We start from the raw sequence: 16,322 nt of genomic DNA, 5'->3' as shown, positions 1-16,322 counted from the left end.
CACACTGTACAGTGTACTGTTGGCAACCAGGTCAGATGAATTTAAGTAAGGATATGTTATCAGATAAACACTGAGATGTGGATGTTATAAACAAGGACAATTTATAGGAAGTCTTACAACTGGTTTATTTTAAATGTATTTCTGACTCATTATATTTCTGTCTGGTCATCTATCGTTCTCCTGCGTGCACACACAAAGCACAATCCAACGACATATGCGTCGGTTTTGCAAAAGTTTAAACAACAGTTACGCCCTAGGTAACTTCACCTGACCTCCAGAATGAACATTTTTCATTTGCATTCAGACACGAGCGGGAGCGCGCGTGTGGGAACGAGGACGAGGCCGGTCAGGAGCCGTTTCCTGGGTGCGTAAAGGCGTCACCGCGACGGGCAGGTCAGCCCGTTCAAGGGGTAGAGCCGCTACTGGCGATGTGACGAGAACTAGATAAGTTTACCGAAGTCTGTCTGGCTGGCTGGCGCTGTCGCATTCATCGGGCAGGACGACGAGAAGCAGAACACCGCCGTGGCTCACGAGGACATCCAGACAACTGGAATAACTGTCGGTATCATTTTGGATATAGGGGAGCTCGAGGCGGACCGGAGGGCAGCCCCGGAGAGGGCAAGTGTGTGCTGTGGCGCGGCGGGGTCCTGCTAGCGAAAGATGAACAAAAATCACCGAGTACCGAGCAACCGAAGTCTGAGCGCCGTGGAGGTGAAGAGTAAGGTGGGTTTTTTAAACAACATTTAATGTATTGGCGTTATACCGTAAGATGACGTGACAAACGCAAATGTCACCGTCGACAAGCTCCCGGCGTGTATGCGGACTGTTGGACTGTTTGCTAAACAAATGGAGCTAAGTGGCTTGTTAGCGAGTTGCGATGTCGTAAATTAGACCGTTTCTCTCCTGCTGGAGAGCTAGCGGGCACCCGGTAGAGTTTACTTTACCAGAACTCGTAAGATGTAGCTAAAGTAACGTTAGCCAGTCAGACAGTGGATGCCAGGACGCCGGTTTGGGAAACAAAAGCCAATTTATGCCAAACAGCTAAATTAATGTTTTGAATTATTCGTTTGAGAATATAGCAACGCTAGATAAAATTGACGTATGACGGATTCTTTCTGTGTTGTTGGAAGTCGGTTGGCCTAGCTTGCTCGCTCTCTCGCAGATAGGAACAAGTCACCGTTCTTTTGTTGTTGACGGTGCCGTTCACAGGTGACAGGTGTCACCGGGGCAGCAGATTGCTGGTCCGGGGTTTGTTCCGCATTGATCTCCCTGCTTACTCGCCTGTATGCGCAGTTTTTTCAGAAAAACCGAGATGACCGACACAGTGGTTTCAAATTTGAAATGACCGAATAGATCGACACGACATAGGCTTAAAATGATTAGTTTGACAGAAGCGAAATTGTAACGACGACAAAGTTAGTTTAGCTGTTCGCTTGAAGATACATTTGTTTCCAGTGCGGAGGGAATAACATTAACTAATGACCCGTTGTAGTTGCAGTATGAGGTTACCACAACACCAATGGTCGCTGTGCCTTCATAAAGTCACAAGAGGCTTCCAACAGGGAGTCTACCACCACTGTTTCATGCCAGCAGGCCTGCTCTCAAACCTGCATGAACAATAAAATGTGTTTGTGAGGCGAGATCTTCTGTTTGGACTACAAAAACACCAGTCTGGTCACCATGGCCACAGCTGAATTGATTGTACAACTGTTGGACTCTCTCTCTCTCTCTCTCTGTCTCTGTCTCTGTCTCTCTGTCTCTGTCTCTGTCTCTGTCTCTCTGTCTCTGTCTCTCTCTCTCTCTCTCTGTCTCTCTCTCTGTCTCTCTCTCTGTCTCTCTCTCTCTCTCTCTCTCTCTCTCTCTCTCTCTCTCTCTCCTCACACACACACACACACAGGTGCATCGTCTGTGAACACGCCTAAAGCTCACTTTCATACACGTAACACAAACTGTACTTGTGCCAAGAGCATTCACACGCACACATTCATAATTGTGACATCATTTGTTTCCATGACGCTTGGAATATGTCACCTGGTGAATGGCAGGGGTTGATCCTGTAGGAAATCAGTGTGACTGAAACTGTCTTTCTGCAAATATATTTGTGTTCACGTTTGAGAAAGTGTGTGCCACTATGTGTGTGTGTGTAAGCGAGTGCCTATACAAATATATGAATCAAACAAGTGTGTGCGTGCATTGACCCTTGATCTCTGATCCCTGACCCTTGATCTCTGACCCCTGACCCTTGATCCCTGACCCTTGACCCCTGATCCCTGACCCTTGATCCCTGATCCCTGACCCCGGCCTTGTTTGCATATTCCCAGTTCGGAGCTGAGTTCCGCCGGTTCTCCCTGGACCGGTCGAAGCCGGGCCGGTTCGATGAGTTCTACGGCCTGCTGCAGCATGTCCATCGTATCCCCAACGCAGAGCTACTGGTGGGCTACGCAGACATGCACGGAGACCTGCTGCCCATCAACAACGACGACAACTACCACAAGGCCATCTCCACCGCGGCGCCACTGCTCAGGCTCTTCCTGCAGAGGAAAGGTGAGGACCCGCTCACTAACCCTAACCCTAACCAGGCCCACATCCAAACCAGGCCCCAGCACCTTGCCATGTTATTGTAGCCTGGTAGCTGAGATGTGGTTACTTTGCACTGGGCCTGATGACTGCAGCCTGTTCCTTTCCTCTAACTTCCAAAACACAGACCTGTAGTCTTCTGATTGTTGATCCCCTGCTGTACGTTCTACATGCAGTGTGTGTACCTGGCAGTGTGAAGTGTTGAGGCAGCAGCCTGTGGCCAGATCAGGAGGAGGTGGGGTAGTCTGTCATCGGGCGCGGAGCATGCAGGAAACACCTCCGAGGTTGAACCTTTCCAGGAATTTTCATTCGATAAATGCTCCTTCAAAAAACGGTGTTGCCTATCTTCCCAGTCTACGTGAACTCAGGAAGCGAGATGGATAAGTAGCTGACCCTGCACATGCACAGGCGTGTGCAGGGTCATACTGAAAGTGAAAGATGGAGGATCTTTGATCTGCCCGAGTCACAGACTGACTAAACCCTCACTGTTCCTACGGGAAGGCTGCTGTTTGTAGAACACCACCGTGCTCCTCACACCTCAGGAGCTGCTGTGTATCCTCTCCTTAGAGGGGAGGAGACAAGGCAGGTTGAATAGGTTTGGCATTAGGCCAGCTGCCTGGTACCCTGAATGTTACTGTGATTGTAAGATCAGCCTGTCACTCATGTACTAAAACCTACTATCAGCATGAGGAGTGTGCACTCTCATGTATTAAAGCTTACTGTGTGTGTGTGTGTGTGTGTGTGTGTGTGTGTGTGTGTGTGTGTGTGTGTGTGTGTGTGTGTGTGTGTGTGTGTGTGTGTGTGAGATATGACCCTAGGGTGTGATAGTCTGGTGGAGTTGTGTTGTTGAGTGTTAACAGAAACATGATGGTGGATGTTGTGTTGTTGAGTGTTAACAGAAACATGATGGTGGATGTTGTGTAAACACACAATGACATCCTACATCCAATCCTCTCCTGGGGAAGGCTTTTTAAAAACTGCGTACCAGACCAAATGATCATCCTTACTGGTGTTGATACTAGTGTAGCAGTGTGTGTTTGGGAGCTGGGGCGGGTCTTGGTGTTTTTTAGAGTCGTCTGTGAACCACCAGTCTTTGTCTGCTGAAGAGCTGGCTGAGACCTGTTGAATGAAGTGGGCTGTAACTGGGGGGGGCAGGGCTGTAACTGGGGGGGCAGGGCTGTAACTGGGGGGGCAGGGCTGTAACTGGGGGGGGCAGGGCTGTAACTGGGGGGGCAGGGCTGTAACTGGGGGGGCAGGGGGTATGAGCAGGGGGCATGAGCAGGGGGCATGAGCAGGGGGCATGAGCAGGGGGCATGAGCAGGGGGCAGGGGGTATGAGCAGGGGGCAGGGGGTATGAGCAGGGGGTATGAGCAGGGGGTATGAGCAGGGGGTATGAGCAGGGGGTATGAGCAGGGGGTATGAGCAGGGGGTATGAGCAGGGGGCAGGGGGTATGAGCAGGGGGCAGGGGGTATGAGCAGGGGGCAGGGGGTATGAGCAGGGGGTATGAGCAGGGGGCAGGGGGTATGAGCAGGGGGTATGAGCAGGGGGTATGAGCAGGGGGTATGAGCAGGGGGCAGTCTGTTAAGCTGTCTGACTGGGACAGATGACCTGGAGACACTAAGCTACTTAGTCAGGAGGATTAATGGGGTCCCAGCGACACGCCGCTACGTGAGGTCTGCTGCAGACACACACACACACACACACACACACAGTATAAGTGAATATATAAGCATGTGTTTGTGTGTTCCTCATGACGTCACCTTCAGTTGAGAAAAGGAGGGTGATGAATAACTCACAAATGATCCCTCTGTGTCTCCCTCTCTCTCTCCCCCTCTCTCTCTCTCCCCCTCTCTCCCTCGCTCTCTCTCCCCTCTCTCTCTCTCCCCCTCTCTCCCTCGCTCTCTCTCCCCTTCTCCCTCTCCCCCTCTCTCCCTCTCTCTCTCTCTCTCTCTCTCTCTCTCTCTCTCTGGAACTGCTCTCTGACCAATATCCAAGTACAACACCCGCTCTGACCACTCAAAATATAGAGGAATGAAGAACATTACCCAGTCTAGACCAATCACAGTAGAGGATTAAAGAACATAACCCAGTCTAGACCAATCACAGTAGAGGATTAAAGAACATAACCCAGTCTAGACCAATCACAGTAAAGGATTGAAGAGCAGTACAGACCTCCCACCCAGCAGAGCATGATAACACTCAACTGGAGACCTGGGGAGAGAGAAGAGGGAGGGAGAAGAGGGAGGTAGAAGAGGGAGGGAGAAGAGGGAGGGAGAGAGAGGAGGGAGGGAGAAGAGGGAGGGAGAAGAGGGAGGGAGAAGAGGGAGGGAGAGGAGGGAGGGAGAGGAGGGAGGGAGAGGAGGGAGGAGAGGAGGAGGGAGAGAGAGGAGGGAGAGAGAGGAGGGAGAGAGAGGAGGGAGAGAGAGGGGAGAGAGAGGGGGAGAGAGGGGAGAGAGAGAGGAGGGAGGGAGAGAGAGGAGGGAGAGAGAGGGAGAGAGAGGGGAGAGAGGGAGAGAGAGAGGGAGGGAGGGAGAGGAGGAGAGAGAAAAGATGGAGAGAGAGGAGGGAGAGAAAGGAGGGAGAGAGAGGAGGGAGAGAGGAGGGAGAGAGGAGGGAGAGAGGAGGGAGAGAGAGGGGAGAGAGAGGGGAGAGAGAGGGGAGAGAGAGAGGAGGGAGGGAGAGAGAGGAGGGAGAGAAAAGATGGAGAGAGAGGAGGAGGGAGAGAAGAGGAGGGAGAGAGAGGAGGGAGAGAGAGGAGGGAGGGAGGGAGGGGGGGAGGAGGTGCTGTGGAGCGAGAGGAAGAACAGATGGGAAGCTTTATGGAGGCAGAACTACAGCAGGAGAGAGAATGGGAGGAGAGGGAAGGACAGAGAAAGAGAGGAGAGCTAGGGAGGAATGTGGTGTGTAGACAGAGATGTAATGAGAGAAAGAGAGGGAGGAGCAGGGGGAGGACTATTAGTGAGGGAGGAATGCAGAGTGGAGGCAGAATGAGGCCCTGGCTGGAGGAGGAGGAGGAGGAGGAGGAGGAGGGGGAGGCTGGGAGGAATGTGCCCAGGCTCTGATCACCTCTGCTGGGTAGATTAGACAGGACAGCAGCCCCGGACGTCCACTACCCTGGAGCCTGGGCCTGCCTGGTCTAGCTGGGCTTGACCGGAACCAGGGGTGCTGGGGGGGGGCCAGCACCTGGAGGACTGGAGGGGGGGGGGGGGGGGGGGGAGATGGAACAGAGAGAGAGTGAGTGAATGAGAGAAGGGGAGACAGGAGGGAGGCTTGTAGGTCAGACAGGCCTCAGGTCGCTGTGTGTGTCTGCAGTCTGCAAGGTTCCACAGCTCCAGTTATCGAAATATGAACACAGTACAACACCTTCAGGTTGCACTCTGCACATCCCCACCTGTTTACATTAGCAAGCTGCTCACACACACACACACACACACATACACACATTTCCACACACACACCCCACACACACACAGCCATATTAGAGGCAGGCCCTGCCTCGTGCTTGTCTAGTCTAACGTAACGAATCAGGATTCTGCCAGCAGCACAGATGGGTAGTTAAGATATTGATGTACAGTTAATGTGGATATGTGATACTGAGGTATGATATTTGTAACCTAGGTAACTGGCCTCTAACTGTGCATGATGCGTTGTCTTCCAGGGTTTAAGCAGGAGAGATGGAGAGAGGGACTGGAGAGAGGAGAGGAGGAGAGAGGAGGGAGAGGAGAGGAAAGTGGAGGAGAGAGGGAGATGGAGAGAGGTGCAGGAGAAAGGAGAGGAGAGGAAAGTGGAGGAGAGAGGGAGATGGAGAAAGGTGCAGTGAGTTCAGTGTGTTCTCCATTGAGAGCTCTGAAGAGACTGAGTGACAGAGTGGCCAGCCTCAAGCTAGGCCTCAACCTGTCCTCCCCCACCTCCCCCCGATCACCAGCCTGAGAGAGGAGAGGGAGGAGAGAGAGGAGAGGGAGGGAGAGAGGAGAGGAGAGGGAGGGAGAGAGGAGAGGGAAGGAGAGAGAGGGAGAGAGGACCAAGTCAGCAGGATCGGAACATGTATTGCTGCACACTCAAATGATACTGGGCAAGTGAAAGAAGACTCGCCACACACTTACGCACACTTACATACACATAACTAGACACACAGGCATAATAAAAGGTATAATGGAGGTCCAAGGTTTCATTTACTGTCTCCATCCTGTTCTTGTCTTCTCTCCTTTCCTCCTCTCCTTCTCTTCTCTCCTTCTCTTCTCTCCTTCACATTGAACAACAGTTCTGCTGTAAACTCCACTTTTCCCTTTGCCTTAACACCCCCTCTCACTCCTTCTCCCTCCCTCCCTCCCTCCCTCCCTCCCTCCCTCCCTCCCTCCCTCCCTCCCTCCCTCCCTCCCTCCCTCCCTCCCTCCCTCCCTCCCTCCCTCCCTCCCTCCCTCCCTCCCTCCCTCCCTCCCTCCCTCCCTCCGTCTATTTTCCACTTTCTCCCTTCCTCCTATTTTTTTTAACCTTTCTCTCACTTCCACTGTGCTCTCTCTGTCATCACCCTCCCTCCCCCCTCCTCCCCCTCCTCCCTTTCTCCCACCCCCCCTGCTCTCTCTCTCCCACCCCCCCTGCTCTCTCTCTCTGCTCCCCCTGCTCTCTCTCTGCCCCCCCCTCTCTGCTATCAGTGTTAAGATGTGTTTTATCAGCTCTGTGCTAGGCAGCTACACTCTCTGCTCCCAGAATAGAAACACTCCAGGAATTCAGTTTACAGTCTTTTTCCCCCTCCTCCTTCTCCCACCCTCTCCTCGCTCATTCATGCTGCTCCACACACACTTGCACATACTTATATACACGCACACACACATTCCCTCCCTCCCAGTCTCTACTCTGTGACTGGAACCGCATGGCACTGCTTTCCTCAGGTGTGTGTGTGTGTGTGTGTGTGTGTGTGAGAGAGTCTCCAGTCCCTGCATTAGCTGCTGCATGTAGAACGTTCAGCAGGGTTAGAGTTAGCAGGAGGTAAATGCAATTATGCTAGCAGGGGAAGCATCCTCTGACAGAGACAACAATACAGTACAGTACAGTACAGTACAAGGATCATTTCATGTTGAAACACAGAAATAAGTACCATTCATTTATGCAAATGTAGCCTGTCCACAAAACTTTATGTTCTGTGGGTGGAAACCCTGGTCAGTACAAGCCAATATGACCTGGGTCTTCCTTATGATCTGCCTCCCTTTTCTCCCTCCTCCCCTCCCTTTCTCCTCCCCTCACTCATTCCTTTCTCTAGAGGAAGTCATAACACAGCTTGAATATGTGACCGCTACACATCCCTGACACCTATATGACCCCTGTATGACCCCTGTATGACCCCTGTATGACCCCTGTATGACCCCTGTATGACCCCTGTATGACCCCTGCATCACCTCACTACCTCACATAATCTGATGTTACATGGAAGGTGAGGGTATAGCTCAGTGGTTAGATCAAGAGGTCACAGGTTCAACTCCCCCCCGTACTGTTTGTCACTTTGGATAAATAAACTTCTGCTAAATGAATACATGATTTCTCCTGCATGTTACACTTTAATTACACGCTACACATCCATGACCCCTGTATGGGGTGTGCAGTGTTTCCCCTACGATTTTTGTTGTTGCAGTGGGGGGGGGGCAGGTCTGTCCGACCCCCCCCCCCCCCCCTCCTCTCCCCAAGTTCTAACCCTATATTTTGGAGTAGGTTAATGTAATAGTCTAATAACAAATGTAATATAGCATTTTTTTCTTCTTCTATTTTCTGTAAAGAAATACAGTTAGGATACTTAAAGTATGTTTTCTAAATGGCAGAAATATGCTGCCAATTAATAGTTGACGCAACAACTTATTGTAAATGGTCAGTAGCCTAGCCTATCGATCAAGGTACTCGAAAGCATGTACACTGTCGACTTCATTTGATCTTGATAGGCCAAGCATTCTGTAGCAAATAATAACAATATACCCACTATTAATTAAAACTACTTCAGCATAATAATGCACCTAAAATACAAACGTGAGCAAGGGCAGCAATCGCTATCGAATCAATAGGCATGCAATTATGCTAGCAGGGGAAGAATACAAACAACGCACACTCACTCACTCATTCACACTCACACATTCACGCACAGTTGCACATCTGTCTCCCAGGCATTCCTCAAACTTGACTAATTTATTTACACACGTGAAGAAGAGCTCCTATCAGCAGGGAAACACTGCGTATCCTGGGAGTTGTAGTTTTAATGGTGTCATGGCGTTGAGGGCAATGTATTAAGGCATGTGATTCAGCATCAGATGATTGTGGGATTTAAACACTGCTGTAGCTGTTAGCCCCCCCCACACAAGCACATATACACTCATATACGGTACACACACACACACACACACAGTATGCACACACAGTACACACACACAGTACACACACACACACACACCCTCAAATTGGAGTATTGATCTTCAGCTGACATATGTGACATCGACCGTAGGAAACCATCGTGGGATCTCCTACTACAGCAGAAACTCAGGACCGGGTGTGTGTGTGTGTGTAAGGGGTGTGTGTGTGTGTGTCCAGGCTGATACACAGTGGGCTAATTAGGTTGAAAGCCTGTTGTGCTATAATGAGAGGGGATGCTGATATGGGCTTCAGGTTTCACCACACTAGACTCATCAGGACTTCATTACAGCCACGGAACAGTGTGAGAGAGTACTCATGTGCTGGTGTGTTTGCTTAGATGTGTGAGTTTGTAAAGATGTGTTTGTGAGTGTGTGCTTGGTCATGTGGAACAGCATGTCTTTAGCGTGTGGTATGACAGGCCTTCGAGGGCGACCGTTGTCATGCTAGCTCTCTTACGAGGGAGAGGGGGAGAGGAGGGAGAGGGGGAGAGGAGGAGGAGGGGGAGAGGAGGAGGAGGAGGAGGAGGGGGAGGGGGAGAGGAGGAGGGGGAGGAGGTGGGAAAGAGGAGGAGGGGGAGAGGAGGAGGAGGGGGAGGTGGGAAAGAGGAGGAGGGGGAGAGGAGGAGGAGGGGGAGAGGAGGAGGAGGGGGAGAGGAGGAGGGGGAGGAGGTGGGAAAGAGGAGGAGGGGGAGAGGAGGAGGGGGAGAGGAGGAGGGGGTGGGTGAGAGAACAGGGAGAGAGAACAGGGAGAGAGGGAGACAGACTAGATATATGCAGTCATTATATCTCTGCTTCATTGCCCTGTGAGAGCGTATCTGTGTGCATGTATACATTTTGTGTGTGTAAATATCTGTGTATTTGTGTGTATGTATTTGTATGTGTTTCTTTAGTTTTAATCTGCATTTGGTGGCATGATCAATATTATTTCTTGTCATTGCGTGCCTTTTTTCATTTCCTAGCTATCACAACAAACGTAAGCTAGTCTACTAAGCTACCATGGAGCAAGGAAAAATTCAACAAGAATAGTTTTCAAAAAAGTTCCATATATTGTTTTATTTAACTTTTTTTACGTTTTAAAAGGTTGGAAAACAAGCAGCCTGATGATGATGATGATCCGAGCAGCAGTGGCTCCTGGAAGATACAGGAAGTGTAGCTGAGGAGAACTGATCCTCTGTTTCCTTATAGGGTAGAGGGGAGGTATAGGGGTGAGGGTAGAGAGGGGGGTATAGGGGTGAGGGTAGAGGGGGGGGGTATAGGGGTGAGGGTAGAGAGGGGGGTAGAGGGGTGAGGATAGAGAGGGGGTATAGGGGTGAGGGTAGAGAGGGGGTATAGGGGTGAGGGTAGAGAGGGGGGTATAGGGGTGAGGGTAGAGAGGGGGGTATAGGGGTGAGGGTAGAGAGGGGGGTATAGGGGTGAGGATAGAGAGGGGGGTATAGGGGTGAGGGTAGACAGGGAGGGGGGGGCTGGAGGTGGTGACTTTCAGATCTCACATGTTCATTCACACACACACTATGTGAATCATTCTAGAAGTGACAGTTAAACAGGCTTGTTGGTCTAGGAGAGTAGAAGGAAAGTGGGAACACCTGTGTTCTGGTTAACCATTAGAACTCTCTCTCTCTCTCTCTCTCTCTCTCTCTCTCTCTCTCTATCTCTCTCGTTCTCTCTCTCTCGTTCTCTTTCTCTCGTTCTCTTTCTCTCGTTCTCTTTCTCTCTCTCTCTCTCTCTCTCTCTCTCGTTCTCTCTCTCTCTCGTTCTCTCTCTCTCTCGTTCTCTCCCTCTTGTTCTCTTTCTCTCTCTCTCTCTCTCTCTCTCTCTCTCTCTCTCTCTCTCTTGTTCTCTCTCTCTCTCTCTCTCTCTCTCTGGCTTCCCCTCCAGACCTTTGTCCTAGTCTCTGTAGTGAGAGGACAGTCCAAGGTCCAGGTATTCACTTGCCACACTGCACCACAGGAAACTGGGACTAAATCACATAACTGTGACACAGCATTGCAGGAACCCTTGTAGTCCAGAAATGGCTGTGCAGCAGTTTAGCTGATAAGAGTTGTAGTCCAGGTGTGGCCCAGTGTGCAGTGCTTGTTTTAATCCTCTGAGGAATTCAGTTCAAAGAGTTGAAAGAGGGAGAGAGAGAAAGACCAGGAGGCAGAACAGGAGAGAGAGAGAGGTAGAGAGAGAAGTAGGATAGAGAGAGATGGTGACCTAGCTGGTGGTTACCCAGGCTTAAAGAAACAACTCGACATAACTGCTGGGTCTGAATAACATGATGATGCAATAGACTGTCATTACGAATCTGGCAGTAGTGCTGATACACCATGTACATTTGACACGCTATTCATTTGTATATGATTTAAATACAGTATTATAGTAACTTTATAGTTATACTGTACAGAGTATAACTATAAGGGCACATTGAGGCCAATGTTTTCCAGGTGTTTTGACTGTACTTTGTCTTATCTTCTCATCTTCCCTCTCCCCCTCTCTCTCCCTCTCTCTCCCTCTCTCCATTCACTCCCCCTTCATCCCTCCTCTTTCAACCCTCTCTTCTCCCCCTCTCTCCTCTCCCCTGTTTGTCCTCCCTTCTTCCTCTCCTCTCTCTCCCCACTCCTTCTCCCCCCTCCTCCAGAAGAGGCAGACTACTCGGCCTTCGGTACTGACTCCCTGACCAGGAAGCGCACGGTCCTCTCCGCGGTGCTCCTGCGTCCTGACGCGGGCAGGAAGAAGCCTCCGGTCATCATCAGCCTCCCGCGAGACTTCCGTCCCGTGTCGTCCATCATCGACGTGGACATCCTCCCTGAGAGCCACCGGCGCGTGCGGCTCTACAAGCACGGCCAGGACAAGCCGCTGGGCTTCTACATCCGGGACGGCTCCAGCGTGCGCGTCACGGCCCAGGGCCTGGAGAAGGTGCCGGGGATCTTCATCTCCAGGATGGTGCCAGGGGGGCTGGCGGAGAGCACGGGGCTGCTAGCCGTGAACGACGAGGTGCTGGAGGTGAACGGCATCGAGGTGGCGGGGAAGTCCCTGGACCAGGTGACCGACATGATGATCGCCAACAGCCACAACCTCATTGTCACGGTGAAGCCGGCCAACCAGCGCAACAACGTGGTGCGAGGAGGAGGAGGGGGGGCGTCCGGGAGCTCGGGGCGTTCGTCCGACAGCGGGGCGAGTTACTACGGTTACTCGGGCGGCGCCGTGGTGACAACGCCCACGCACATCATTCAGAACTTTGAGGAGGAGGATCTGGACAGCGAGGAGGACGAGGAGGACCTGGTGATCGAGGCCGGGGCTGAGGCCGGGGCTGAGGCCGGGGCAGAGGCCACCCCCATCCTCGGGGCTGTGCCCACCAGCTCCAGCATGCCCTCGCTCCCCCGCTACGAGCCACACCTTAACCTCCGCACTGGCCCCGCCCCCTTTGTTGGCCCCGCCCCTGCAAAGTCCAACGGAAGCCTGGGGGCCAATAGCAGCACAGGGTCTCTCAGCCCTCTCGATAGGGGCCTTGAGGGGCGGAGCCTGGAGGAGGATGGAACTGTCATAACACTGTAGTCACACACACACACACACACTATCACACACACACACTATCACACACACTATCACACACACACACACACACTATCACACACACTATCACACACACACACTATCACACACACACACACTATCTCACACACACACACACTATCACACATACACACTATCACACACACACACACACTATCACACACACTATCACACACACACACTATCACACACACACACACTATCACACACACTATCACACACCTTGAAAGAGCACACTGGTATTCAGTACGTCCATGGAGCGGTGGACTTGATCTGTACCCTTTTGAAGCTGCACCTGAGAAGCACTACATCCTGCTTGCTTTTAGACAGACAGACATGCCACCGACCCTGCATGTGTGCCATAGCAACAACAAGCTCCTCCCACACTGTGACAGACAGTCAGGTTGATGATGTCACAGGGTGTTCTGTGGGTCTGGACGCTCTGATTGGCTCTTCCCAATGACTCGGCCTGGCTGGCTGGGCGTGGCAGTCCCCTGTCCCTCCACTAGAGGGTGCTGGTGATGAGGGGCTTCGTTAACACGTCACCTTTCAAAGAATAAGGAAGAAAGAAAGCGTGTTTTTTATTGAACGAGCGAGCAAACGCAGTTACCTGGGGGATCTGAGGTTGAACTTCTCTCCTCCCTGGTAACTATCTCATCTTGCCTTGTCTCTGCGTTCAGCAATAACCACTCCCCTTAAGCAATTGCGGCATGCGATTGGGTGAAACTTTTTAGCTTCCAATGTGCGTGTTACCATAGTAACTGGCAAATTGAGCTGAGGTCTGCAATAATCTTCTTTTTTTTTTTGGTCTGGCTGAAGAGAGAAAAAGAAACTGAGTAATAATCTGGGGTTTAGTAATGAGACATTTCTACATTACTGCTGTTCCTCCTCACTCATCATGTGGTTCTGTTTAGGCAGCCATTGCTCAAGCAGCTGCCCAAGTCAAACATACAAAAAACACTTTTGTTTTTGTTTTCTTTCTGTGATTTGTTTTGATGCAAGATGATTGGTTCCGTGTTGTGACTGGGAGTGTTCTAATTGGGTATACTTCACGACAGACCATATGGCCACTAAGGAAGCAAGCACCTTTCTCCATCCGACCAATGGGATGTTGTCAGTTGTGTATCCAGGAAGTAACTAGCCCGTAGCTGTCTCCCCTCCTGAGGACGGTGGAACCTGTTGCAGAAGTAGAATGTACTTCCTGTGGCTGCAGGAAGTGGGTTCCTAGTTTGACCACAGCGGCTGTGTTCTCCACGAGATTTCCAAAGACTCTTCCTTTTCCTCCTCTCCTCTGACACAGCATGATTGTAAAATGGGATTTGTCTGGACCATGAATCATCTCTCACTCTTCTCAGTACTGTATATTCATCATGACTCTCTCTCTCTCTCCTTCTCTCTCCTTCTCTCTCCTCTCTCTCTCTCTCTCTGTCCTCTCTCTCTCTCTCTCTCTCTCTCTCTCTCTCTCTCTCTCTCTCTCTCTCCCTGTCTCTCTCTCTCTGTCTCTCTGTCTCTCTCTCTCTCTCTCTCTCTCTCTCTCTCTCTCTCTCTCTCTCTCTCTCTCTCTCTCTCTCTCTCTCTCTCTCTCTCTCTCTCTCTCTCTCTCTCTCTCTCTCTCTCTCTCTCTCTCTCTCTCTCTCTCTCTCTCTCTCTCTCTCTCTCTCTCTCTCTCTCTCTCTCTCTCTCTCTCTCTCTCTCTCTCTCTCTCTCTCTCTCTCTCTCTCTCTCTCTCTCCTTTACCGCTTCCTGTCTCCCCCTCCTCATGGACCCTGTCTCTGAGTCCACTTGGATGTGTCCAGTAGACGCTCACGTATGAAGAGTGACTCAGTCAACACACAGGACATGCAGATAGTAACACCTGTTCTCCTATACACTCTGAATCCTTTATCAGTCTCACTTAGCAGAGCACACACACACACATGCAGGCAGCGGCAAAACACACACACACACACCACACACACACCAGGGACGTGGGCAGGAAAGCGAGTTGGAATGTAGTTCTGGTACGAAACCATCCCTCTTTGTTTCCACTCATTAAGATGTTGGAAATGATCTGGGATCTGACAAGCAAAGTGTGCACGGCCTGGGACAGTGTGAAGGGCTTTGTTCTTTAGAAAGTCGTCATCGCCACACCCAGGTAAATACCTGTGCTGTGTTCTCCTCAGCTGTGTAGGGCCTTGTTGATATGGGACTCACACACACACACACAGGCACACACACACACACACACACAGGCACACACACACACACAGGCACACAGAAACCTGGGAGGGTGTGTTTGGGGAGGGTGGGGCCTGTACCTGATGTATGACTAGGTTTGTATGACTAGGTTTGTATGACTAGGTTTGTATGACTAGGTGTGTATGACTAGGTGTGTATGCGTGAGTTTGTGTGTACACACCTGACTGTACTTGAGTGTATAACTCTCACTACACTGTACGGTAGAGCTATTCCTGGACTTCAACTCCCACCAAACTGTAATGTAGAGGGTATTCCTGGACTACAACTCCCATCAGCTGTACAGTGTATGGGCTGTAAGCACTGCAGACGCCCCCCTGTGGAGAGAGCAGATGTTGCAATACATTGTTGTTAATGAAGTCTTCTGCCCTCTGAAATAACCTATAGGGAATAATGACCTCACACACCTTCCTCTGTCTAACATCTCTTCATCCAGCTCCTCATCTATTACCCCTCCCTTCATCCATCAATTCATCCCTTCATCTCAGTCGATAGGATCACCAGGGGAGAGCACTACACTCACACGCACACGCACGCACACACACAGTACTCACACACACACACACACTCGCACGCACACACACACACACACAGTACTCACACAGTACTCACACACACACACACACTCGCACGCACACGCACACACTCGCACGCACACACACAGTACTCACACACACGCACACACTCGCACGCACACGCACACACTCGCACGCACACACACAGTACTCACACACACACACACACTCGCACGCACACACACACACACACACACAGTACTCACACGCACACACTCGCACGCACACGCACACACACAGTACTCAGATGATGTTACGGTACACAGGGTGTTGTAGTGAAGCTGTCTTGTGTGTCTCATTCTAAACACGTAACTTTCATGACGAGTGGCATTTGAACGAAAGATTTTAGCGATTTACTGTTAATTTATTTTGTTTTTAACCACACAGGACAAAGGGGATTGTAACCACAACAAAATTATTTATTTTCTAATCAACATATTACTTTATTTGCCTAGTACACATTTTATGAATTTATTTTATATATAAATGATCCACTATGTTAATTCACAATGGAAGTTCTTATTCTGATGTATTCCAAATAGATATTTTTACCTTTTTGATCTGAAAGAAATCATTTTTTTCGGTCTAAGCTGGGCTGCTGGTTATACACGTCGCCATGACATTTCCATACTGTGAACAATTTCCGGCTTGTTTAAAGTTTAGAGAACCCGAACTAATGTCTGGACATTTTGCTTTGTGTCCGATTTGTGTTTTTGTTTCTTTTTGTACGAATGAGCAATGATTTTTGCTTGCCAGAATAAATCCTAAAGTATAGATTTGTACTGAAAATTGTCAGTATTTTCTTATTGAAGCTACACAATGTACATTTTTATCACATTTAATGAAGAGTCATGATAGTTGATTCCATGAGCTGGAGAAAATAAACTAACATGTAGCAATCCCTACCTTTTATGTATTGTCTATTATTATCAAACCATACAGTTTCTATTTATTACATTATTTTAAGTGTGGGGAACAAAGTTATTTACAGAC

At 50.3% G+C, this 16,322-nt stretch overlaps 1 protein-coding gene across 1 annotated transcript; it reads left to right on the top strand.

Moving 5' to 3' along the window:
* Positions 1-355: 355 nt before the first annotated feature.
* pard6b (par-6 partitioning defective 6 homolog beta (C. elegans)) lies at positions 356-13,912 on the top strand. Its single transcript, XM_084681261.1, has 3 exons — positions 356-723; positions 2,322-2,544; positions 11,585-13,912. The coding sequence occupies exons 1-3, from the start codon at positions 661-663 to the stop codon at positions 12,499-12,501; spliced, it is 1,203 nt and encodes a 400-aa protein (XP_084537387.1). The 5' UTR covers positions 356-660; the 3' UTR covers positions 12,502-13,912.
* The last annotated feature ends 2,410 nt before the right edge of the window (positions 13,913-16,322 follow it).

This window comes from Hypomesus nipponensis, chromosome 18 (assembly GCF_054491055.1).
Source record: "Hypomesus nipponensis isolate SF chromosome 18, ASM5449105v1, whole genome shotgun sequence".
In the NCBI taxonomy this organism is placed as follows: domain Eukaryota; kingdom Metazoa; phylum Chordata; class Actinopteri; order Osmeriformes; family Osmeridae; genus Hypomesus; species Hypomesus nipponensis.
The sequence above is the reverse complement of the archived record's forward strand: the minus strand, read 5'-3'. Positions and strand labels throughout refer to the sequence as shown.

Bases quoted from the DNA above. Each gene is read 5' to 3' on its own strand.
- pard6b (XM_084681261.1), top strand. From the start codon at position 661: ATGAACAAAAATCACCGAGTACCGAGCAACCGAAGTCTGAGCGCCGTG. The intron at 724-2,321 runs GTGGGTTTTTTA...GCATATTCCCAG, and splicing joins CCGTGGAGGTGAAGAGTAAG to TTCGGAGCTGAGTTCCGCCG. The intron at 2,545-11,584 runs GTGAGGACCCGC...CCCCTCCTCCAG, and splicing joins GCTCTTCCTGCAGAGGAAAG to AAGAGGCAGACTACTCGGCC.